This window comes from Aphelocoma coerulescens (genome assembly GCF_041296385.1).
Source record: "Aphelocoma coerulescens isolate FSJ_1873_10779 chromosome W unlocalized genomic scaffold, UR_Acoe_1.0 ChrW_unloc_scaf_1, whole genome shotgun sequence".
In the NCBI taxonomy this organism is placed as follows: domain Eukaryota; kingdom Metazoa; phylum Chordata; class Aves; order Passeriformes; family Corvidae; genus Aphelocoma; species Aphelocoma coerulescens.
The window spans coordinates 16,643,581-16,668,698 of NW_027184080.1; the positions used below are offsets into that span (position 1 = coordinate 16,643,581).

General features: G+C 47.2%; 1 protein-coding gene across 1 annotated transcript in view; it reads left to right on the forward strand.

Moving 5' to 3' along the window:
• Positions 1–25,118, forward strand: part of LOC138102747 (Golgi phosphoprotein 3) — a 125,791-nt gene that overhangs the window by 80,212 nt on the left and 20,461 nt on the right. The window contains exon 3 of the mRNA XM_069000498.1: positions 3,844–3,958. Within this exon, the coding sequence (XP_068856599.1) occupies positions 3,844–3,958 (115 nt within the window). The remainder of the gene's footprint in view (positions 1–3,843; positions 3,959–25,118) is intronic.

The following is a 25,118-nucleotide window of genomic DNA, read 5'->3' on the forward strand; positions in this document are numbered from 1 at the left end:
CCCAATGAGCAAGAAATTGGGCAAAGGGGGCAAGAGACCTGCATGGATAAATAAAGAACTCAAGAGTAAGCAGGAAGTACACAGGAGGTGGAAACAGGGTCAGGCCATTTTGAATGAATATGGAAAGGGTGTCAGAGAAGGTACAAATGAGACAAGGAAGGCCTAGGCCCATCTGGAATTAAATCTTACCAAGGATGTCAAGGACAACAAGAAGGGCTTTTTCAATAACAAAAGGAAAACAAAGGATAACGTGGGGCCATTCCTAAATGGAGGGGCACCCTAGTAACAGAGGACAAAGAGAAGGCAGAGTTACTGAATGCCTTCTTTACATTGGTCTTCACTGACAAGATCAACCCTCAAGGATGTCTGACCCAGGAGACCAGGATTAAGGAATGTTGGAAAGAAGACTTTCCCTGGGTCAAGGAGGATTGGGTTAGAGAACACCTAGGTAAACTTGACATCCACAAGTCCATGGGCCCTGATGGGATGTACCCATGAGTACTGAGAGAGCTGTCAGACATCATTGCTAGGCCACTCTCAATCATCTTTGAAAGGCTGTGGAGATCAGGAAAGGTGCCTGAAGACTGGAAGAAAGCAAATGTCACCTCGGTCTTCAAAAAGGTCAAGGAGGACCCACGGAGCTACCAGCCAGTCAGCCTCACCTCAATGTCCAGAAAGCTGATGGAGCATCTCATTCGGAGGCCATCTCTATCCACATATCCACATGGACAACAAGAAGGTGATCAGGAGTAGTCAGCACAGATTCACTAAAGGTAAATCATACTTCAACAGCCTGATTGCCTCCTATGATGAAACAATTACCTGGATGGATGATGGGACAGCAGTGGATATTGTCTACCTGGACTTCAGCAAAGCTTTCAACACTGTATCTCGCAACGTACTCATAGACAAACTCAGGAAGTGTGGACTGGATGAGTGGACAGTGAGGTGGATTGAGAAGTGTCTGAATGACAGATCCCAGAGGGCCATGATCAGTGGCATAGGGTCTAGTTGGAGGCCTGTCACTAGTGGTGTCCGCCAAGGTTCTATACTGGACCCAGTATTGTTTAACTTATCCACTAATGACTTAGACAAAGGAGCAGATACCTCCTCAGCAAGTTTGCTGATGACACAAAGCTGGGAGGAGTGGCTGATACTCCAGAGTGCTGTACTGCCCTTCAGAAGGACCTTGACAGGTTGGAGAGATGAGCAGAGAGGAAGCATCTAAAATTCAACAAAGACAAGTGCAGGGTCCTTCACCTGGAGAAGAATAACCCCATGCACCAGTACAGGCTGGGGATGACCTGCTGGAAAGCAGAGCTGCAGAGAAGGACCTGGAGGTCCTGGTGGACAACAAGCTGTCCATGAGCCAGCAGTGCCCTTGTGGCCAAGAAGGCCAATGGTATCCTGGGGTGCATTAGGAAGAGCATTGCCAGAAGGTTGAGGGAGGTGATCCTGCCCCTCTACTCAGCCCTGGTGAGGAACATCTGGAGTGCTATGTCCAGTTCTGGGCTCCTCAGTGCAACAGAGAGATGGAGTTCCTGGAGCTGGGTGAGAAAAATGATGAGGGGACTGGAGCATCTCTCTTAAGAGGAAGGACTCAGAGAATTGGGCCTGTTCAGCCTCAAGAAGAGACAACTGAGAGGTGACCTTATCAATGGCTATCAGTATCTGAAGGGAGGGTGTCAGAGGATGGAGCCAGGCTCTTCTCAGTGGTGGCAACCAATAGGACAAGTGGGCAGAAACTGATTCACCTGAATATGAGGAAGAACTTCTTTCCTGTGTGAGTGACTGAGGACTGGAACAGAGACCAGAGAGGGTGTGGAGTCTCCATCACTGGAGATATTCAAGAATCATCTGGACAGAATCCTGTGCCATATGTTCTGGGATGACCCTGCTTGAGCAGGGAGGTTGGATGAGATGAACCCACTGGGATCCTTTCCAACCTTACCCATTCTGTGATTCTGTGACTTGGGCTGCTGTTTTGGTTTGAAAGACAGGTGTCTGCCAAGGAAGGCAGGAGCCTCCCTTGAAATGGAAGAAAAAAAAATTGCAACCCCCTTCCCTCCGAATTATTATAATTTTGAAAATTAAGGGGCTTTCAGGCAAAGATATGAGGAACAGGAATAACAGTTTTTTACTATTATATATATATGTGTGTATAACAGGGCAAACAAACAACAATAACTATGGCAGTAACAGCAAACAATCACAAACCCAGTCCCAGCCTTCTCGGCTGTCAGACCCTTTCCCCTTGGATTTAGTTCCGGGCGCAGCCAGCAGGGGCGCTGGCGGCTCCCGGTGAGCAGGGCAGGTGCGATGGTTTCCCCGCGGCTGCAGGGGGCGCTCCGGAGCGAGCTCGGGGAGCACACGGCACTGGTGGCCTGGGATCCCGGGAAGGGATGGAACAAAGGCTTCACAAACCCCCTGGGCAGCCGATCCCGGTGTCCGGCCAGACCCTTGGGAACAGCAGGCTGGAACAGCAGGGAGGAGCACAAATCCCGGGTGGCAGACGAGATGTATCGAACTCTGGAGCTGTGGTGGGAACCCCCTGGAGGTCTGGGCAGGCAGGGTGTGGCGGGGCTACAGAGTAGCAAAGGCTTGAAGCAACTTCGGGGGCAGGGCAGCCGCAGCCCGGCTCCCAGCGGGGCAGGGAAGGCGGGCTTGGGAATCCCGGGGTTTCTCTGGTAGAAGGAAGGAAAGCAGCCGAAAAAGCAGAAGTCTTCAGTGCTGACGAATTGCTTCCAGCCTCCCTCTCTGTCCAAACGAAGGGAACTAACAGCCCACAAGCCCAGGTGAAAAAGAGTAGCCAGATGGACCCCTCCCTCTGTGGCCAGGTCTTTTGTTTTTCTCAAGCACCCAGAAATTTGTCGCCCCGGCAACATATATGGGAAAAATTCCTCAAGGGAAAAACAGAGAACAGAAGGGGAACTCCCAAACCCCAACAGCTGCTAGTTAAATCTGTATGTTTTAGTTTGGTGTTCTTGTTTTGCTAACCAGAAAAAAAAAGGTATTTGTACATGGTTTATACAACTACTTATACTGGTAAACGAGAAGTTACTCACATTCTTAAATTTTATTATGCTACTGTAAATGATCTTTTTTCTCTCTCTCCTGTGCTCTCTTGGGGGAAAAACTCAAATAATTTTAGAAGCTATTTAATAACAAACTTAAATGATGTTTCGTTTATGACTGCATATTAAGGGATTTATTGGTATATATATATTTTGCCTAATGTGTGTATTTTAACTGCTAGTGAATGGAACTTAGTGTTGCTGGTTAAAATGTTCTTCAGAGCTGTAAAACTGATAGATGTTGTCTTGAAACTATTTTATCTATCAACATATGGAAGAAGAAAAGCATTTTTCCTGCCTTTTCACTTTCTAATTGATTTCTCAATTTCACTCGGCCTAATTGTCTATCTGCACTATTCTGAATATATTGACTTGAAGCAGTAAAATGGACTGCTATCAGAGAGCAATTTAGCATGGTAGTATACTCTGTTTTGAGGAGAAAGTGAAGGACCTGGCCAGGTTAGTTGATTATCTTCCTTTAAAAATTAGGTATTAAACATGTTATTAATACTATAGTTCTGGTCAATTAAGGTTAATAGAGGTTATAGATAACTTAAGACATAACAGAGCTTTGTAATTAAAATCCTAAATAGTTTTTTTAACAACTAGGTATTTTTTAAACTTGCATATTCTTAGAGAACATGCCTCACTCCTTAAAATTTTCCTTGGTTCTGATAACAGGTAGATTTTTCAAGTTTTTATTGTTGGATATTTATGGTATGGTATATGAATTAAGTAAAAATACTGACTGCATTTTATTCTACCCTAGGTAATTTGCAAGTCAGATGCTCCTACAGGGGATGTTCTGCTTGATGAAGCTCTGAAACACATAAAAGAGACCCAACCTCCTGAAACAGTACAAAATTGGATTGAACTGCTTAGTGGTAAGTCTTGAACATAATGTATTTGCTTTTTCCCTCCCCAATAAAGCTAATTATCTGGCATCACTAGAGATAATATTGTAAGATTTTCATGGAGATAGCATGCAAAAAAGTTAAATCACTGTCCTGTAGAGTAGTCTCTTGTTAATTTTAGCCTTTAATCAAATATAAGTTACTTGCTTTTGATTTGGTACAGAAAGGATCCAGATGGAAGTGTCAGAGGACATCTCTACTCTGTGGAAGAGGTGTCTTCTGCTGACTCTGAAGTAAATCAGCACTGCACCCTGGAGATATAATGGCCTTTCTCTGTAATTGGAAATGAGGGATAGTGGAAGTTTGGAGTATCGTAGAATATCCTGAGTTGGAAGTGACCTACAAGGATCATTGAGTCCAACTCCTAACCATGCACAGGACAGCCCCAAGAGTCACACCACGTGCCTGAAAATATTGTGCAAGCACTTCTTGAACTCTCTCAGGTTTGTGGCCATGACCACTTCCCTGGGAAGCCTGTTCCAGTGCCCAGCTACCCTCTGGGTAAAGAACCTTTTCCTAATATCCAATCTAAACCTCCCCTGACACTGCTCCAGCTGTTTCCTCAGGGCTTATCACTAGTCCTTCTTATATTGTGGTGCTCATGCTCAAAATTGCACACAGAACTCAAGGTGAGGCAGCACCAGTGCAGAGTAGAGCAGGAAAATCACCTCCCTCAAGCAGTTGGCAATGCTTTGCCCGATGCACCCCAGGATATGACTGACCCTTTTGGCTCCAGGGCACACTGCTCTCATATTCAACTTGCCATCAACCAGGACCCCCAGGTCCCTTTCCTCAGAGCTGCTCTCCAGCCTCTTGTTCCCCAGTCTGTCTGTATATCCAGGGTTGCCTCATTCCAGGTGCAGAATCTGATACTTGCACTTGTTAAACCTCATACAGTTGGTGATTGCCCAGCCCTCTAATTTGTCAAGGTCTCTCTGCAGGGCCTCTGCTTTTGAAGGAGTCAACAGCTACTGCTAATTTAGTGTCATCAGCAAACTTACTTAATATAGCTTCAAGTCCTACATTTAAGTAATTTATGAAGATGTCGAAGACAACTAGGCCTAAAATGGTGCCTTGCAGTGTTGCCTGGAAATAGAACAAAACCCTCCCAAGCAACATTAAAATTATAATATAAAAGCAAACTTTTACTTGAAAGCCTTCAGGTACACAATATGGCGAAAAACTGTACCTGGAATTAGATTAGTACAATTTTATAAGATCAGGCAATTAGTATGTCTAGCAAATATTGTCTAATTAGAAGAGCAGTTGGTTAGGTAATCTCTGCCCCAGGTTCTGCCCCATTGGATCCCTCCCTCCTGATCTTCTAGCTCTACCTTTATTGTGTCTGCGATACATGGTGCAAAACAAAAAGTCCTTGCTAAACTAACAAATAGGACTAAACAGAATTTCAAGAATGTATCAATAAGGGTTTGTTTGCTGTGGGAAAGAGAGCTGGAAAAGTGCTAGAAGTTACAACCATGCATTAACAGTCTACAAAGCTACAAATACATGAAGAATACATAAAAGCTAAGAATCTTTAGGCATCATTCTCCCCTTTAGATACTTGACAAAAATTCCACAGTTTAGTCTCTACCACTTACATTTGACGTTAGACCATAAAGATGACCAGAAATCACAGCACTGAATCATACAGTCAGCTATTATGCAGACACCAACTACAAATATCGCCATTATGAATAGATGTTTTATCCAAGCCCAATTTGGTGATCATGAGGTAAGTGTATGAAAGATCTGTGAGAGTTACCTGATGTAGAATTTGAGTTTGTCTCCAGATTTTAGCCAAATCTTTATTAATCCTTCCTCTCTGATCTACATAAGAACAACACTAGTGTTAATGACTGTACACATGCCCCCTTGTGAGGCTAGTAGGAAATCGAGAGCCATTCTGCTTTGTAAATTTTGGGTCTACACCTGAGTCATGGTTACCAACTGTGTGGATAACAGACACAAAAGAACAGTTTAAACCATATAATCATTTGTATCTGCCTCTGTTTTTCCAGTTATTTCAGGAGCAGAAGCCTTTTTAACTCTGCAGTAGTGAATCCAGGGTCCTTTTCCAGCAACTTTGACTACGGTGAGGGTAGTCAGCAGGACTTGGAATGGTCCTCTCCACTTAGCTTGCAGGGGGCCACTGCCCCACCATTTGACATAGACCCAGTCTCCAGGCTGGAACAGATGAGCAGGTGTGTCCAGTCCTATGGGTCTGGATAACATGGAGAATCTCTGGAGCTTCTGCAAAGTGGAGCTTAAAGCCATTAAATATTTTTGTAAGTCAGTTTTCCCCCTCATATGGATTTCTCCGGGGATATGTGGAATTTGATATGGCCTGCCATACAATATCTCATAGGGACTTATGTTGCCCCTCCACCTTGGTTGTATGTGGATTCTCAGTAAGGCTATAGGCAAGGCCTGAACCCATGTCTTATATGTCTCTTGACAAATTTTGCTAATCTGTGTTTTGAGGGTTCCATTCATATGTTCAACTTTACCACTCGCCTGGGGTCTGTAGGGTGTATGCAGATCCCAAGCAATTCCCAGAATTCGACTAACCTCTCCCACTACTGTTGCAACAAAATGTGGTCCCCTGTCTGAGGACATCCCCAAAGGAACCCCAAGCCTTGGAATTATATGATTGAGCAAGACTTTTACCACTTCTTTTGCTGTGTTAGTACAACAGGGGTAAGCTTCAGGCCATCCACTGAAGGTGTCAACCAACACCAGTACTTACCTATATCCTTCATTACATGGTAACTCAGCAAAATCTACCTGCCAATAGTCTCCAAGAAGGTCTCCAGCCTTTGTCACCCCTAGCACTACTCTTTTGCTCGTATCAGGATTATTTTGACAGCAGATTTCCTATTTGCTCACTATAGACTGCACAATTTTGGTCATTCCCCTTCCTATTACTACCCTTTTCAGATGTTTCAAAAGATTTTTTGCTACCCAATGGGTACCTTCATGTTCCTGCCAAGCTATCTCCCGACCTGTCCTGCTGGTGTAACAGCCCACCCACTCTCTTTGATTTCAGCCATAAGGGACCCAATTAACTGGTGGTCTTTCTGATCATTCTTTGGGGAAAACCTTGACAGACTGATTTCTTTTTGTGGTACTGTTGCTAGAATGCCTTTTTCTGCAGCCCCTTTTGTTGTTCCATCGGCAAAATGATTCCCTAATTCAGGAATTGTTTTCCTTTTTGATGAGCTTTGCAATGCATAATAGCCACCTATTACAGCTGGTGGTGGGGTCCGATGGCTCTGACCCAGGAAGAGGTGACTGGTCCGGAGAGATGGTCCCGAAAGGGATCGCCTTCCCGAGGCCCAGTGTCTTCCCTCAGCTGCTGGCAGGAGGGCCCTTGCAGAGGCTGTCAGCTCTTTAGTGATTCTCAGCTTGTGACTTCAGCTCAGCTCTGCAGGGCAGCCTCCAGGCCAAGCCAGACCAGAGAGAGACGAGAAGGCCCGCGTGGCTAGTTCCGCACAGAGGTAGCTTTATTGTTGGTTCCCTCCGGCGAAGGGGAAAGCCATGGACGAGCTCTCCCCCCACAGAGCCAGGGGGCTTCCTTTTATAGGGATACAGGGGATCAGTAGGGGACCAATGGGTTACAGAAAGATCTGCATAGTGTCTCTCAAAGGATTGTGGGTCCACCTTTCCTCACCATGACCCAAGAAGTGGCTGCCTTTTCAGGGAGTCCTGCTGGGCGATTGCGAAATCTCTTGTCTCAGCAGAGATCCCTCCAGGGCAAGGGCTGGGCATATCCCACAACTCTCCCTTCCGTATTTATTAAAAAGGCATTCCCAGCAGTCTTTCTGCAGCACCGTAGGAGGCAAGAGAACATAAGTAACACAGTAATAATTACAATGAATACCCACAAAACCCCCTTAATCAAAGATGCAATCCATCCCGTTATTCCCCATCGTCCAAAAAGGTCATTATCAAGGCTGTGGTGAGGACAGCATCAACGTAGATACATTTCATCTTTGGGCAGGGATGGGGCTTCTGAGAGGGAATATAAGCAAGATTTGTTAGCTCTGTGGTGGGAGGGGAGGTCTTGGGGTTTAGGGAGGTTTGACAAGGGTTGAGGGAAGGGGATATTTTGGGGTAACAAGGGGTGACAACATATAAACTAAGAATCAGTTTTTTCAGGCTGTGGCTGGCCTACGGCCTGACTTTTTGCTGTAGCTTCTTGTTCAGCTTTCTGTTTCGTCTGCTGCCATGTGGTGGGACGATCTGTTTCCTGGTTGGTGGGCATCCAGCGACGTTTTCGTCTCCATGCCGAGCTGGTCTGGTTTTGGGGAGGTCCTGTATTTGTCTCAGGAGAGTTCTTTGTGTTTGTGGTAGCAGTGTTTGTAGGGACTAAGTATGGTTTAATACCTTTTCCTGGGAACCACTTCGGGCCGGATGGTAGCTGGACACAGGCGTAGCCTCTCCCCCAGGTAATCAATTGGAAAGGCCCAGAGACCTGGTGTGATTCAGGGTCCTTTACCAGCACTGGTGGCTTCTCTGTGAGCTTAGCTTGGGTTGAGTTTGAGAAGTGGCGGAGTACTGGGGGGTCAGGCTCTGACGATGTACCATTTAGGAAGTTAATGACATAGAGAGCCTTACAGAGTCTTTCAACAGGAGACAAGATTTCTGTTTCTCTCCGTTGCTGGTTGAGGACTCTTTTGAGGGTTTGATGGGTCCTTTCTACGATGGATTGTCCTGTGGGATTGCTAGGTATGCCTGTCTTGTGTTTTATTCCCCATTGGTTGAAGAAATCTTTTAGCTTAGGAGAGGTGTAGGCAGGCCCATTATCTGTTTTGATTTCTTCAGGGACTCCCAGGGTGGCGAAGGCAAGGAGGAAATGCTTGGTGACGTGGACGGCACTTTCCCCTGCATGGGCTGACGCAAACACTGCCCCAGAAAATGTGTCAACTGACACGTGCACATATTTGGATCTCCCAAAGGATGGGAAGTGTGTTACATCAGTTTGCCACAATTGGCAGCTGTTCAGACCACGGGGGTTGACTCCGGTACCCATAGATGGTATTTGGTAGTTCTGGCAGTTCGGGCACGTTGCAATGATTGCTTTTGCTTGATCTTTTGAAAGCTTGAACATTCTGACGAGGGCAGGAATATTTTGGTGAAAAAATGCATGTGACAACTTCACCTGGGCAAAGATGTCAGGGACGTTTGCAGTCTCTGCTGGCATGGCCAGTGCATCTGCTCTCCTGTTCCCTTCGGCAATGGGACCAGGGAGGTCGGTGTGTGACCTCACATGCATAATGTAGTAAGGCTGTTTTCTGTGTGAGATTAAATGGATTAATGTAGAAACCAATCGATATAATTTTTTGTTGGAGACCTCCTTTAGAAAAGCATGTTCAGCCCTCATAGCTATACCAGCGACATAAGCCGAATCAGTGACCAAATTAAAAGGTTCATCTTTAAACTTCTCAAAGGCTCTGACAACAGCTGCTAACTCAGCAATCTGTGGAGATCCCTCTATTATTTGGATATCAGATTCCCATTTTTGGGTATTGTGTTGTCTCCATGTCAGGACAGACCGATGTGACGAACCTGACCCATCGGTAAAGACGGTTAGAGCTTTAAGAGGTTTTCTACTTTGGATTAATTTTGGAATCAAATTAAAAGCTGCATCGCGGTAGAAAAGCCTGTGTTTTGGCATGTGAATGGAAATTTGTCCTGTGTAGCTATCTAGGGCTAACTGGAGGCTCTCATTGGTCTGGAGCAACAGCTTCAGATCCTCAGTGGTCAATGGCAAGTATATGCATGTGAACTCACACCCTGCAAGAGAGCGGAGACGAGTTCTGGCCTTTTTTATTAAATGTGCCATTACTTCTTGGAAGGTGGTTAATGTCTTTGTAGGTTGATGGCTTGTGAAGACCCATTCAAGTATCAGCAAAGGGTCTCTGAGTTTAGGGTCCCATTGGAAGATCAGTCCATGGAAACGGGGAGCTTTACCCAAAACTGCAAACTGAAGAGGCAGGCTGGGTTCAACGCGATGGGCTTGGCGTGAAGACAGGGCTTCTTGAACTTGGGTGATGGTATCTCGGGCTTCAGGTGTGAGGGCGCATGGAGAGTCCAAGTCTTTGCTGCCATGGAGGAGGTTGAAGAGGGGAGCAAGGTCTTCTGTTGTGACTCCAAGTAGGGGGGCGTATCCAATTTATGGATCCGCACAGGCTGTGTAAGTCCCTTAGGGTTTTAGGGTCCTTTTTGATGGCGAGTTGCTGGGGTACGATGGTTCTCTCCCGGATCTGGAGGCCGAGGTAAGTCCATGGGCTGGAGTGCTGCACTTTGTCCTCACGAATCTCAAACCCTGCTTCTTCTATGGCCTCAATTGTCTTTTTGAGAGTTCTGTCCAAGTAAGTTTTTTCTGATGCACAGATTAGTATGTCATCCATATAGTGGTAAATGATTGCCTCTGGGAACAGGCTCCTGATGGGGGACAGAATGTGGGCGACGTACCACTGGCAGATGGTCGGGCTGTTCTTCATGCCTTGTGGGAGGACGAGCCAATGGTATCTTCTGAGTGGGGCTTCATCGTTAAGAGAGGGGACGGAGAAGGCGAACCGTGGTGCGTCCTGAGGATGGAGCGGGATGTTAAAGAAACAGTCTTTAATGTCTATGATGGCCAGCAGCCAGTCTCGGGGCAGCATCGATGGTGATGGCAGGCCGGGTTGGAGGGGGCCCATGTCTTCAATGACCTCATTGATCTTTCGTAGGTCATGGAGTAGTCTCCATTTGTTTGTGCCGGGCTTTTTCAGTACAAAGACAGGGGAATTCCAAGGGCTGGTGGTCTCAGTGGTATGACCTTTGGCAAGTTGCTCTTCCACCAGGGCTTCCAGCGCGCTGAGTTTTTCTTTTTCAAGGGGCCACTGCCTTGTCCATTTTGGGTTGTCAGTCTTCCAGGTGAGCGGGGGAGTAGATGGCAGTGCGCGTTTCTCAGTGGCCCCAGTCAGAAATCCTGGCTGGGAATGGTAAGAGTGGCACCCCACTGAGATAGAAGGTCTCTGCCCCATAGGGTGATGGGGGCTCTTACCACAAATGGTCGGGTGGTCGCTATCTTGCCCTCAGGTCCTTCGATGACAACATTTCGTTTGCTTGTCATGGATACTGCAACTCCACCAATCCCGGAGATCATACCTGCCACTGGCTCCAGTTCCCAATTCCCTGGCCACTCGGAGCGGGCGATGATGGTCACATCTGCTCCGGTGTCCAGCATCCCTGGGCGGTAGACACTCTCTCCTTTACAGAACAAGCTGCACTCGATGGTCGGTTTGTTTGAGCCCACAATCTCCATCCACATTGCCATAGGATTGAGAGGAAGCTGTTCTGGGCGGTTCTGTGGAAGTAAAAAGGCTTGGGCAATCGGTGTTCCCTGTGGGAGAAAGAAAGGTGTGTCCGTGCAGCAAAGCTGGACAAGAATCTCTTGTCCAGGTTGCACTGTTTGTATCTCAGGTAATACAAAGAGTTGTTCTGGACCATGGATGGTATCGCTTAGGATAAGAATGTCCCATGGGCCGTCATGTGGTCCATACTTTCCTGTGGGAATACGATAAAAACGCTCGTCAACAAAGTTAAATGGCAGTGATGTTACCAGTTGGCATCTGGTTCCAATCGGTAGCGCTCCGTGTGTTGGATCCTTCTCATGTGTTCTGGGATCGCCTGGGATGATGGTGCCGGGTGAGGTCCAGTTGTCTGCTCTCGGTGGTCCGATGTGGAGTTCACAGCTGGGGCGGGGTAGTATGGCCTTTGATTTGTTGTCTGGGCAAGGGGCCTTGACATTGCGCTCCGATAGAAGTTTTTTGGACGCTGCTGGTGCTGTTGCTGTCTCTGGTGCCTTTGGTAGGCAGCACGACGGTCCTGGGTGGGTGACCTTTGTGTGCAGTCCTTTATAAAGTGTCCAAGTTCACCACAATAGAAACAGCGGGCATTCTCCTTAGAGACTGCTGCAGCAAATGCACCAGAAACTCCCTCTGTGATGCCCTTTACAACTGCTTGGGTCATTGTGTTCTCTGTGGATGTGTGTCTAGTATAGGTCTCTATCATTTGTTCTATTGTGGGTTCTGTGTCCATGGGTAGGGCCCTCAAGATATTCTTACATTGTTCGTTAGCATTTACCATGGCAAGTTTGCCCAAAAGCTCCTTTCGTCCATCTGGACTTTCTATCTGTTTTTCTAAGCTAGCTTTTAAACGATCAACAAACTGAATGAAGCTTTCATTTGCTGACTGTTTGATGTTAGAGAAATATTGTGTAGGAACAGAATCATCAGGGGTAAGAAACAGTGATGTCTTAGCTGCAGTAGCTATGTCTTGTAATGCTACTTCAGGTAAGGTTGTAGCTTGATCTAGGGGTTTTTGGAGGTCACCTTCTCCAGCCAGTTGTTCTATTGTCCAATCTGTCTGATTTGCATCTTTAGCATAAGTGTCAGATAGTGTTTTTAAATGTCTTTTCCAATGCCTTTCCCATAACATATATTCAGCAGGGGAAAGGATGCAATTAATAAGGTTTTTAATATCATGTGGTACTAATGTATAGGCAGAGAAAGTGGCTTCCAAGAGGTTTCTAAAGAAATGTGACACTCTCCCATGTTCTTTTGCTGCCTTGCAAAGCTCTTTGAGGTCTTTGTATGGGATAGGTTCCCATGTTTTTGTAGTTGGACCACCCCTCCTCCCTCTCCCTATAATGACTGGAAAGGCTGAAATTTTCTGAGCCAATTCCCAGTCTCCCTCCCGGTTCGCTTCCCTGCGTGTCTGTGCCCACCGGTCCTCCGACTCAGGGTCAGAGCCACTGCTTCTGTCATCTGAACAGGAGGAATAATCTGTGGCAGGACGGGGCTGGGATACAGGGGGCGTAGCGCGGCGTTTTTGAAATGCCGACTTTCCTTTACCTAGGTCGGGAATATCAGGGGGTCTGGGGTGGTTTGAGGGGTGGGAAGGGGTCCTGTTATGGCAGCATGGGGGTGGAGAGGTTGTATAGCAGCAGGTCGTTTGGGGGGAGGTCGGGTTACAGGTAGTGCCGGTTTCGCAATTCCATGTGGAGTCGGGATGGGCGAAAGGAGGGTGTGGGGGGGCGGTGGGCTCTAGCGCAGCAGCGGGGGGAATGGGGATTGTGCAAGAACCCGTGGTAGGGGGAGGGGGGGGTGCAGGGAGAGGGGGAACATCAGCAGGATTTGCGCAAGATGCAGCTGGGGAGGGGGGGAGCGGGTGTGCCGGCGCCTGCCAGGGTCTATGGGCGATAGCCTGGGGCGGTGCCGCGGATAGCTGGGTCCCGCCAGCGGCGAGAGGGGCAGACCCTGGCGGGGGGCGTGACGCCTGTTCCGGGCCCCACAGTGCGTGCGCGGGGCTCTGCGGGACCGGCCCCGTGTTGTACCATGGCTGCTCCGTGGGTGCAGGTTGGGGCAGCGGCGGCGGGGCGGCTCGCTGGGACGGGGCCGCCGCGCTGGGGTGGGGGGGGGAACAGGGCCGCGTGTGGCAGGGATGCGGCTGGAGGCTGGGACGCGGTGGGGTGGGGGGGGTCGGAGGCACGGCGGGCCGGTGCCGGAGGGGGAAGGGTGGTGTCGTGCGGGGAGGGCTGCGAGATACCAGGGGCACAGGGAGACGGGGCTGGGGGCGGCTCAGAGGCATCCATCCCGGGGAGGGGAGGTGGGTCTGGGATGGATCCCGCGCGCGCTGCCTGGGGGGTGACAGCGGAACCGAGGGGGCGAGCGGGGGGGGCGGGCACGGGAGGACCGCCGGGAACAGGGGGTTGGGGAAGGGAAGCGGGGGGGCCGGCGCCCCGGCCGGGCCAGGGTCGGGGCGGCTGGCGGAGTCCGCGCTCTGGCTGGCCGTTGCCAGAGGCGGAGAGGGGGGGTGGGAGGGGGGAAGGGCAGAGAAGGGGTTTGGCTGAGGGGGGGGGTTTGCACGACACGTTTTAGCCAGTAAATGAAATAAAGGAATGAATTTGGAAACGGAGAGGTTTCCCGAGGCTTGAGAAGAGTACAGTTTGTTTCCCACACTGTCCCAGAATGAATCAGAAAGAACAGAATCTGTAGTAGCATCAGGGAAATTTAGAGATATCCAGTTACTGAAAGACTTAAGATTTTTCTTAGAAAGAATACCTTTAGAGAATTTAAAGTCAGATTTTAAGAGAAGGGTCAGAAGAAAGGGGTATAGGTCTCTCTCAGAATGGGAAAGGCTGGGTTTAGCTTGCCTTTGTCCCATCTTAGGTTCCTCCCTCAGCAGAAAAAGAGAAAAAAAAACAAACCAAAAGTAAAATGCGCGCAAAAGAAGGATAGCCCCAAATTTAAACTTACAAATCCCGTTTTCTGGTGGGGCTGGCTCCTGGAAAGGTCTGCTGGGGGGGTGGTCTGGCAGTTCAATCCTCAGGGACTTCGTCCTTGGTGGGGGGTGAGGGTCTCGAACTGTCCTCGTCCAAAAGTCCTGCTAAAACGTAGGTCTATCTTCAGAGGACCAGCACACGAACAGCTGGTTCTGTCTTGGTGATCAAGACACAGCTCAGGCCAGGAGTCCAAGGTCCGGGATCCAAGGCTGTTTGGGCGCCAGTTATTACAGCTGGTGGTGGGGTCCGATGGCTCTGACCCAGGAAGAGGTGACTGGTCCAGAGAGATGGTCCCGCAAGGGATCGCCTTCCTGAGGCCCAGTGTCTTCCCTCAGCTGCTGGCAGGAGGGCCCTTGCAGAGGCTGTCAGCTCTTTAGTGATTCTCAGCTCGTGACTTCAGCTCAGCTCTGCAGGGCAGCCTCCAGGCCAAACCAGACCAGAGAGAGACGAGAAGGCCCGTGTGGCTGGTTCCGCACAGAGGTAGCTTTATTGTTGGTTCCCTCCGGCGAAGGGGAAAGCCATGGACGAGCTCTCCCCCCACAGAGCCAGGGGGCTTCCTTTTATAGGGATACAGGGGATCAGTAGGGGACCAATGGGTTACAGAGGGTCTGGGACAGACCAATGGGTTACAGAAAGATCTGCATAGTGTCTCTCAAAGGATTGTGGGTCCACCTTTCCTCACCATGACCCAAGAAGTGGCTGCCTTTTCAGGGAGTCCTGCTGGGCGATTGCGAAATCTCTTGTCTCAGCAGAGATCCCTCCAGGGCAAGGGCTGGGCATATCCCACAGCCACCTCTGTAGGCTTCCAAATACTCTGCAGGAGTGCAAGGATCTGTTCAGCAATTTTGATTCCATTACCTTGAGCAGTCAGCAGCCTCTTTCCTTCCAGAGGGCTTCATGGGCGTGCACAACACTAAATGCATATTTCGAATCAGTCCATACATTTACCTTCTTTCCTTCACTCAGTTCTAGAGCTCTTGTCAGTGCAATCAGTTCAGCTTTCTGTGATGATACATCTAGTGGCAAGCCCTTTGCCCAATTACCTTATCTGTAGTTGTCACTGCATAACCTGTCATTCATTTACCATCTCTCATGAAGCTGCTTCCATCTGTATACAGTTCCCAATCTGGATTTTCTAGAGGCACATCCTTCAGGTCTGGTCTGCTAGAATAGGCCTCTTCTATGGTCTGTAAAGAGTCATGCTCAGGCACACTGCCAATCCACTTGGAGGACAGAAACATAGCAGGGGACAACCAATGCCCCCTCTTTTATTCAAGTACAGTTAGTATTGCATGGGGTACACACACTACAATATGTTGCCCAAGGATGAATTTCCGAGCTTCTTGGATCAATATAACAGTAGCTGCCACAGCTTTCAAACACCCAGGCCACCCTTGGCTAACATTGTCTAGCTGTTTTGAAAAGTAGGCCACAGCTCTTCACTGGTTTCCAAGGAACTGTGCTAGTACCCCCAAAGGAACATTCAGTCACCCATAGGTGAATAATTCAAAAGGCATAGTTAAGTCCAGCAGCAGTAATGCTGGAGCTGACATTAAAGAATGTTTCAACTGTTTAAATGCAGATCTAGTACTATCTCTCCATATCACAAATCCTTTATTGGCTGCTTTTAGTGCTCCATACAGAGGCTTTACCAGTTATCCATAATTTGGTATTCATAAGCAACACCAACCTACTATTCCCAGGAAGGCCTGCATTTCTCTCATGGTGTGGGGTTCGGGAAGACAACAGATAGCTTCTTTCCAATCTCTGCTGAGTTGTCGATGTCCATGGAAGATCTCAAGCCCTAAATAAATTACTGCTTCCTTGGCAATCTGTGCTTTCTCTTTTAAGACTCTATACCCACTTAGTCCCAAAAAGTTTAACAAACTTACAGTGAGTTGGATGCAGTCATCTCGATCTTTGGCTGCAATTAGTATATTCCATGTACTGTAAAACAACCACTCCTGGTTCTTGTCTTCTCCAGTTCTCCAATTCTTTTGCCAGCTGGTTTCCAAATATAGTTGGGCTATTCTTGAAACCCTGGGGTTGGACTGTCCAGGTGAGTTGGCTTCTTCTCCCTGTCTCAGGATTTCCCCACTCAAAAGCAAAAAGTTCTTGACTGTTCTTATTTACAGGAGTGCAGAAGAAGGCATCTTTGAGATCTAACTCAGTAAACCACTCTAAATTGTCTGTCAATGTGGTCAAAAGGGTATAGGGGTTGGCTACTACGGGGTGTATATCCTCTGTTATTTTGTTAATTGCCCTTAAATCCTGCACCAATCGGTAGCTTTTACCATCAGCCTTTTTTACTGGCAGGATGGGCATGTTGTATTTGGATTCACATTCTACCAATAACCCAAATTTAAGGAACTTCTCAATTATAGGGGCTAACCCTCTATGACTTTCTAACTTCAAAGGGTATTGTTTTTGTCTTACTGGAGTGGCTCGTGGTTTAATTGCAATGCTTACAGGTTCTGCTCATTTGGACCTCCCAGGAAAATCACTGGGCCACACTATTGGAATGACAGCATTTTCAACTTATGTGGGTATTTCACCACGGTCCTCCTGTATGAAAAGGGCAGCTGCTTTGACAAATTTAGCCTCAGGAATTATGAATTGTATTCCCTTCCCTTTGCAAAACTTAATTTCCACTTCTAACTTATCCAATAGATCCCTACCCATCAAAGGCTTAGGAGACTTTGGCATATAGACCAGTTGGTGAATCACCCAGTGTTTTCCCAATTTGAATTTCAAAGGCTGGAAGAAAAGCCTTGTTCACTTACCCTTGTGACACCAATCACTTTTAGTGTCTTGACTTAGTTTCCCTTCTAAAGTATTTAACACAGAATATGTTGCCCCCGTATCCACCAAAACCTCAATTTCGTCTTTCCCCAGCTTAGCTATAACCAAAGGTTCTGCTGGGGAAGAGACCTTTTGTGCCACTCATTCCCCATTCACAGCTAGTTCGGGAGCTGGGTCTGGAAATTTCTTCTTTGCCAACACTGGACACTCCTTTTTCCAGTATCCTTTCTTATTGCAAAAGCACATTGGCTCTTATCCAGAGGAGTACCCTTCCTAGGTTCCTTAGATGTCTTTTCCTGATCGACCCCTTTACCATGCTGGCCTTTGCATCTATTATATTCGTGGCGATTCTCCCCATCTTTTGGATCTCCAGTTTCTGAACCCCTATTTCGATATACCTTCTAAGCCATATCCAACAATTTACCTAGATCTTCCCTCTACTCTGCCTTTTGCAGTTTTATCCTTATATCATCTGTAGACTGACCTATAAACAGATAGACCAGGGGTGCCTTCCCTTCAGCTGATTTGAGGTCCATAGTTGTGTACTTTTGTGCAGCCTCTTTTAGCCTATTCAAAACATCTGTTGGGGATTCATTTCCATTTTGCTTTATGTTGTATAATCTTGACCAATTTATTGCTTTAGGAATTGCATTTCTCATCCCATAGACCACCCAATTCTGATATCGTTTCAACCTTTCCATTTGTTCTGTTACATTGGCGTCCCACTTTGGATCCTCTGAAGGGAAAAAATCATTAACTGACCCTTGAAGAGTACCAGCCGCTATCTGTGCCTCTATTGCAGGCTGAACTGCCCTCCTTACCATCTCTTTCTTGGTTCTATCAGAGTATCCATTATGGCTTCTAAATTGTTCCAATCTGGATTCTGTGATTAATTGGCTCTTTCTACAAAATTAGTTACTTTTTTTGGATTGTCTCTATACTCCTTAACTAAGGGCTTCCACTGCTACAGCTCAACAAGAGAAAAGGGAACCCTTATTAAGACAGGACCCTGGCTACCCATAGCTTGTCTCAAGGGAGTTTGTATAACAACTTCTTCCTTTTTAGATCTGGCACACCCAGCCACAGGGCTAGAGGCCGCTATAGCCCCTTGTGCCTTTTTTCCCTTCCTCTTCCCAGCTGCAAGAGATGTTTTTTCCTCAGTTTCCTCCTCTTCAGAGGAGATGTTGGAGTCTATGCTGGCAGGTTCTCTTTTAATAGTTTTTGGTTCTGCAGTTTCCCTTCTCAAGGGAGGAGGAGAGTAGGGAGGGTGAGCCTGCCTTTCTTTTTTCTTGGGGGGCCGTATTATTTCCCCACCTTCAGAATCGGAGCTACCCCCACCGGGTGGGAGCTGGGTTCCACCCGGTGCCACCCCGGAAGCACTGGGATATGCATAGGAAGCAGGCCAAACCGTTGGCCCAAAACCGGGTCCCACTCCCCCACCCTGGGCTGCGTAGGTGGGGGAGAGGGGAGGGGCAGATGGGAAAGGCAGGCTTCTGCCCACCGCCTCATCCCCCCTTTGCTGCAGCACGAAAGCTCCACCCCCAACCTCTGCAGCATAGGCGGGAGGGAAGAGGGAAGCAGCTGGGATGGTCCCTCCCACTGCAGGAGCCAGGCTCCTGCCACCCCCGCTCTGGACCGTGGGCAGCGCAGGAGCCCCGCCCCCACCCTTACTGGCAGAGGCTACATCCGCACCGCCCACCGTGACAGCCACAGACGCACCGCCCACGTGAGTTACGTCATGCCCTGGGGTGGGCCGGTCCCCGCCCCCAGCCCCTCCCTGCAGCAGTAGCAAAGGCGGGGCGCCACCGTGGACAACGCAGGTGGGGTTGGGGGTTATTACCGCCGCCGCCAGGATTGCAACAAAGGTAGTGGAGCTGGGGCCGGAGCAACCCCGGCAGCACGGATGATGGCAAGGCCAGGGGAGCCACCCCTGGCAGCACGGGCAGTGGAGGGGCTCGGCCGCAGCTTCGCCTCTACCCACAATGGCGGTGCCCGTGCAATCCACCCTGGTAACGCTCGCGGGACCCACATTCCCAACTCCTACGTGGGCGGCATAGAGGGATCCCAGGGGCAGGAGGTGGGTTGGGCCATGGCCGTGTTTGCGCCGCTGGGCAGATCCACCTGGCAAAGGCTGATCCACCTGAAAGAACAGGTGGCAACTGCAAAGGAGCGGGTTGTGGTGGCAGTGGTGGTGGCTGCAAAGGGATGGGTTGTGGCTGCAATAGCGGTGGCAGCAGTGGTGGTGGCACACCGGAAGCCACTCCCACAGGTCCCTGATCCCCCCAGTCCCCTCAAACCTAAGAGCTATCAATAAACTTAAGTCTAATATATCTGGGTCTCTGACACAGATTTTTCTATCTGGGGGCTCTTTACACTTTCTCCTTCTCTTTCTCTTTCTTTCCTTTCAAAACCATAACAGGCTGCTCCTCCAGTGGAGTTTCATTTGATTCATAACCTTTTTGCAAGCGTGGGCAGTTTATAAGGAGTAAAAGTAATTCTGCATACAAAACTTCCTGCCATCTTTGTTCATGGTGGAGAATAGACAGAAGCTGAGATACCATAATGTTTTCCAGGGTTCCATATCATGGCTAAGCCTTTTCTCCCTCCAAATTATGTAAAGGCCAAAGCTGCATAGACAGCTGTTGGGGTCCCTTCCCCGTGCCATGTAGCCCTGGGAGAGGGGCCCTGGGGGGGAGGCATGGAGTTTCCCTAGCCCCTGGTCAGCCTCATTCCCCATTGGTTGGTTTGTGTTCCCCTGCGCGGGCAAGGACCCTCTGGTCCCATGACTGTAGCAGTTCCTCAGCAGAACCCGGCCATGCGGCTGGAGAAATAAACATCTCTGAAACATCTATCAAGAATCGGTCCATATATATTTCTTTCCCACGGGCCTCCTTGTTTGATACATCGTGTTACAGAATCCCCACTGTAACAGACAGCCTAATTAATTCTTGGCTTTCAAGAAATGTCTTAGAGACAGTCAATGCCCCCCAATGTCATGATGCCAAACCTAAGGCAGAATTATCAGGAATTTCTTCATCTTTTGAAAGCCCACACCCCATATTCTATTTTAGGCAGGGGAAGGAAAAGAAAAATAACACTTTCAAGAGCAGGATTCAAACCCACGGCCTTGAGGTTTCAAGGCAAATTCCCCAGGCAAATTCCTAACTCTGCACCATTCACGTAGATCAGCATGAGCAGGCTACTGCAGTCTAGGAAGCTCTGGGCCGGAGCACCCTCCTTCCCCCCCCACCTTTCCACAAAACCAAGATGGTGACTGCTACATGGCTCACTGTGGCTCAGCTGAGCCACTGCGGGGAGGAATGTCTGCCTACATGGAACAAGGAGACCAAAACTGCGCCACGCGGATTACAAAAAACCAAGCCAAACTGGGTTAAACTCTGACTGGAGAGGGCGAAGGAAAAACAGAGAGGAAAAACCCACTTCCCTGAGTCGGGAGTTGAACTGTGTCTTGGTTTGAGACAAATTAGGAATGAAACGTCCCGAGATGAACGTGTCCTCTAATGGAAGGCAGGTTTTGGCAGCCCCTCCCCCACAGGTTCGAAAGGAATTTCTTGGAGGAAAGTGAAAAAAACCTGTTTATTTAATAAGCAAGAATAATGTTAGATAATAAACCTTCTCATTGTGGGGAAAGAAGGTGGATTTTTAGAGTCTTGCTCGGCTTCTTCCGAGGTCCTCCGGAGTCGGGGTGCAGCACGCCAGGGCCTCCCCTCCAGGCTGCGGCGTAGGGCTCCTGGCGATGTTCTGGTGTTTCAGACCAGAGCAAAGCTGAACAGTTCCAGAAGAAGCCACAGTCCCGGGAAAAATTTCTTGCCTCAGCTAACAGGCTAGCTAAAAATCAGGAAGGTTCTTCCTCGGCTCTGCAGCAATGAGAACGTGGGGGAGTGTGTGAGTCCTTGAATACTAACTGCACTGAAGAATTTGCCTGGCTTCTCTCCCCCCTCTCCTGGACCCAGCTTAAAGCTGTGGGACCCATTTCTGGGCAATAAGCAGATGATAGGGGAATACAGTATTATCATAAAATCACCCCAAGACAAACTGGCATACCTGAGGTTATAGAGCTGGTAGCTAGTGCTGGGCGCTACCACTATACCCAGGTGTTTCTTGCTGCACTATAAAACCCTCATCTCAGAACCAAGCATGGTTCAGTGCTGCAACTCCCTCCCTCCTTTTCCACAAGCTGAGCCGAGCTGGGGTTAACCTGTGGTTCCCTGAGCAAAAACGTAAAGGGGGAAAAAAGCCTCTGGGAGCCTCAAGTGGGACCCCCCCCATGCTGGGGCAAACCTTCAAAGACTGAACAAACAAATGACCTCCTGTAGTGGTTTGGTTCAAAATATCCATTACTTACTTATTTTGTTTCTGTGAGATAAGAATTAGGAGAAAGCAAAGCAGGCACAAAACTTAAAAGAATATAAAGAAGTTTATTAACAGATCTAAAAGAAAAAAAAAGTAAGAGTCAGACTAAACCTTCAGAACACTCCTCTTCCCTCCCCCCTTCTCCCTTCTCCCACTGACAATGTAAAAAGACAACCCTTGAGATTTTCAGTCAGTTTACCACTTCTATAAGAAGAAGAAGAGGAAGAGGAGCTTTGCTTTCTCCTCATTCTTATCTTACAGAAGCAAAATAAGTAAGTAATGGATATTTTGAACCAAACCACTACACTAAATTGGTGTTTCTGCCTGGTTTAGAACTGAACCCACTACACCTCCTAAGACCACAAACAAAAGGATCCCACAAAACGGTCATATTCCAGTCCCAAAAACCTCTCTATTTCTGGAAAAAAACAAAAATTGCTAGAACAATTATAAAAAAATAATTGCTTTTATATTACCTTCTGCTTCTGTGTGGGATTGTGAGACTCACAGAGCCTCTCAGATTGCTGTGGGAAACTCCTAAAAGGTGCCAGCAGAAGAGCTTCCAACAGAATGTAACTCGATTCAGAGAAGTTCAATAGGGTCCCAGAGGTCTCATGTGGTGGTGCTGCCAAATCTGTTGCCTGGAATAAAACACGGATCTTTTCCAGTGTTAAAATGATAACATAAAAGCAAAACTTTAATCAAAAGCCTTCAAGGTGCATAATATGGCAATATGCATGTGTGATACAGTATTTATACAATTTTTATAAGGTTAGTTGATTAGTATACCTATCAAATATTGTCCAATTAGAAGAGCAGTTGGTTAGGTAATCTTCCTTCGGGTACTGCCCCATTGGAATTGGTCCAGGGGCTTCTTTGCCCCATTTCTTGTTGTGTCTTCTCAGATTCTGGTTGGAAAACAAAATGTCCTTGTAGGTTCTCTTCCTGAAAATAAGACTAAGCAGTATTTCAGGATCGTGTTAGAAGGTTAGCTTATTGTTCTAAAATGTAGGGGAAAAGGGTAGGAAAAATGCTAGAAGCTACAACCATGTATTAGCAGTCTACAAAGCTAAAAATATATGAAAAATATATAAAAAGCTAAAAATCTTTAGGCATCAGTTTCTTTCCAGTTCTTCTTCCTACAGAATAAGCATTGTGGGGTTCCATAGGTGTTATGAATGGAAATGGCAGAGCTTAGACAAGTCTTGCCTTTGACTCAGATTTCTGGCAGTAGCTCTGTTTGAGGCAGCCTGCACGCCAAATGTCTCTCATTTGCAACTTCTTAATAACGGACAATTAGGTCTATTACAAAATGGATTATTTATTGAATAGACCCAAGATTAACAAACATAAGACTTAAAACAGACTACTTACTACACAGGATAAAACAAAAGAAACACTACTAGTACGTTCATAAGAGTACACGATAATAAATGTACCTATATTACAGCTAGCGAAGAAATAGTAGAGATTAGGAGCCAAGGTCACTTACCAATGAATGATAGTGGTGTACAGAAGTCTCACTCAACTTCCACAAGAGTAACTCGAGGTCAACATCTCAACTTTGAGGAGAACTCCCCACACACTCAGAGAGTATGTAAGAGATTTCTGATTTTATGAAAATTATAGTGGTCTTTTATAGTTTGTAAAAGTCCTGGATCTGTCAGTCACGAATTTTTGCTTATCCTTTCCCATGCATTCAGGGAAGGATGTTTATTGCTGGCTAAGGATGTTTTTCACCTGAGATAATTCACCACAAGGCAAGCTATTCCAGCTTGACTGAGTGTCCCAGTTTGAGACAAATTCGGAGGAACATCCAGAATGAACATCCTCTGATAGAAGGCAGGTTTCAGCCACCCCTCCCCCACCTGGTTTGGGAAAAATTTTCCTCGGAGGAAAGTGAAAGGAAAAAAACACATATTATTTAACAGACGCAATGCACAATGGGAAAAAAATAATGCTAAATAATAAAACCTCTTGCTGTGGAGAGAAACCTGGGAAGATTTTAGAGTCCTTTCTCTGGGTGTGGTCTCTCTCTGTCCTCTTCGGAGCTGGGTTTTTGGCATAGGCCCCTCCAGTCCGGAGACGTAAGGTCTCCTGGCGTGTTCTGGTATTGTTGCACAGTCCAGAAGAGAAGAAGAAACTGAAGTCCCAGGAAAAAAAAGGAGTTTAACTCTCCATCTCTCTCTTCCAAGAAAAGGAGCCAAGAGCCGGGAAAAGCAGGAATGTGCTTCCTCCGCTCTTGCTGCCTCAGAAGCACACAGAGGAGATAGAGTGACCTTGGAGCACAAACTGCTTTGAAAGTTCATCTGGCTTTTTTCTTTCTCTAGCACCCAGTTTTAAAGACAGACAGGCACAGGAATCATGTCTGGGCATAGAGCGGCGATAGGGGATACACATCATAAAGTCACCCCAAGACACTGAGCCATGGGGGAAAACAGAGAGGATTTTTATGTATCAGGGGTGAAAGATCCTGTCACAATAGGCCAGTAGTTTTTGAAGAATAAGCATGGTATTAGCCCACCAGGTGCAAACGATTTTTCATCTGGCAACATTCCCCCCCTTTGAGGCTTGTGAAGCTTCTCTTCCCTTCAAGCCTTCATAAGCCTCACTTTGCTTTTTTTACTAACATCATATAAGTTCCTTGTGTTGCATTAGTAATCATGGTTTTTATGCAGCTTAAAGCAAGTATCATAATCACAATTATTACTATGATCCCAATTATACTTTGCAAAAGTGAGGCCAACAAACCAGTCAGAGAAAATCCAAATTTTTTAAATATTTTATTCAACCATTTACTTTCTAATCCTGCCCTTAATTCTATGCAAGATGCAGCAACCAATTTTATCCTCTCTATCTGATCATCCAATTTAGCAGTCACATTCAGAATGTACACACAACAAGTATTGTTTAAATTCACATAACCACATACTCCATGTTCATGTAACAGCAATAGGTCTAAAGCCAATCTTGCAGTTGTTCCTTTATTTCAGTAAACCCCTGTTATAGATTGAGTGAGAGCCTTTAGACCAGCCCTGCCTTAGGTTCAACTTTTTGGCAGTAGCTTTACTCAGGTGACCTGCACCTAAATCGCTCTGGCTCACAAGTTCTCAAGAATGGCCAATCAGGTCTATTAAAAAAATGAGTTATTTATTGAATAGACAGAAGATTAACAGACAAAAGGCCTTAAACAGAGTTAAAGAACTACTAGTAGATTACATAAAACAGTGCACAACATAAGGGTACCCATATTAGAGCTAGCAAAGAAATAGTAAAGATTAGGAATCAATGTAACTTACCACCAACTGATGATGGGGTACACATAGAGTCCTTTCACTCAACCTCCAGAACAGTAACCACGAAGTAGGCGTCCCAACTTCGGAAAAAGCCCCACACGTTTCCAGGGAATGTGCAGAAGACGTCTGCTTTGTGAAAGTTTTGTGTAGCTTTTATAGTTTGTAAAGTGAAGTGTCTGTCAGTCAGAAATTCTAGCTTATCTTCCTTCAATCTCACTCTCAAGGCAAAATGTTTATTGGCAACTGGGAATGCCACCTCCATGGCACCAGAAATTACTCACTAGCAGACAGATGTCCGGCCTGGGTTATCTCACCAATTAGC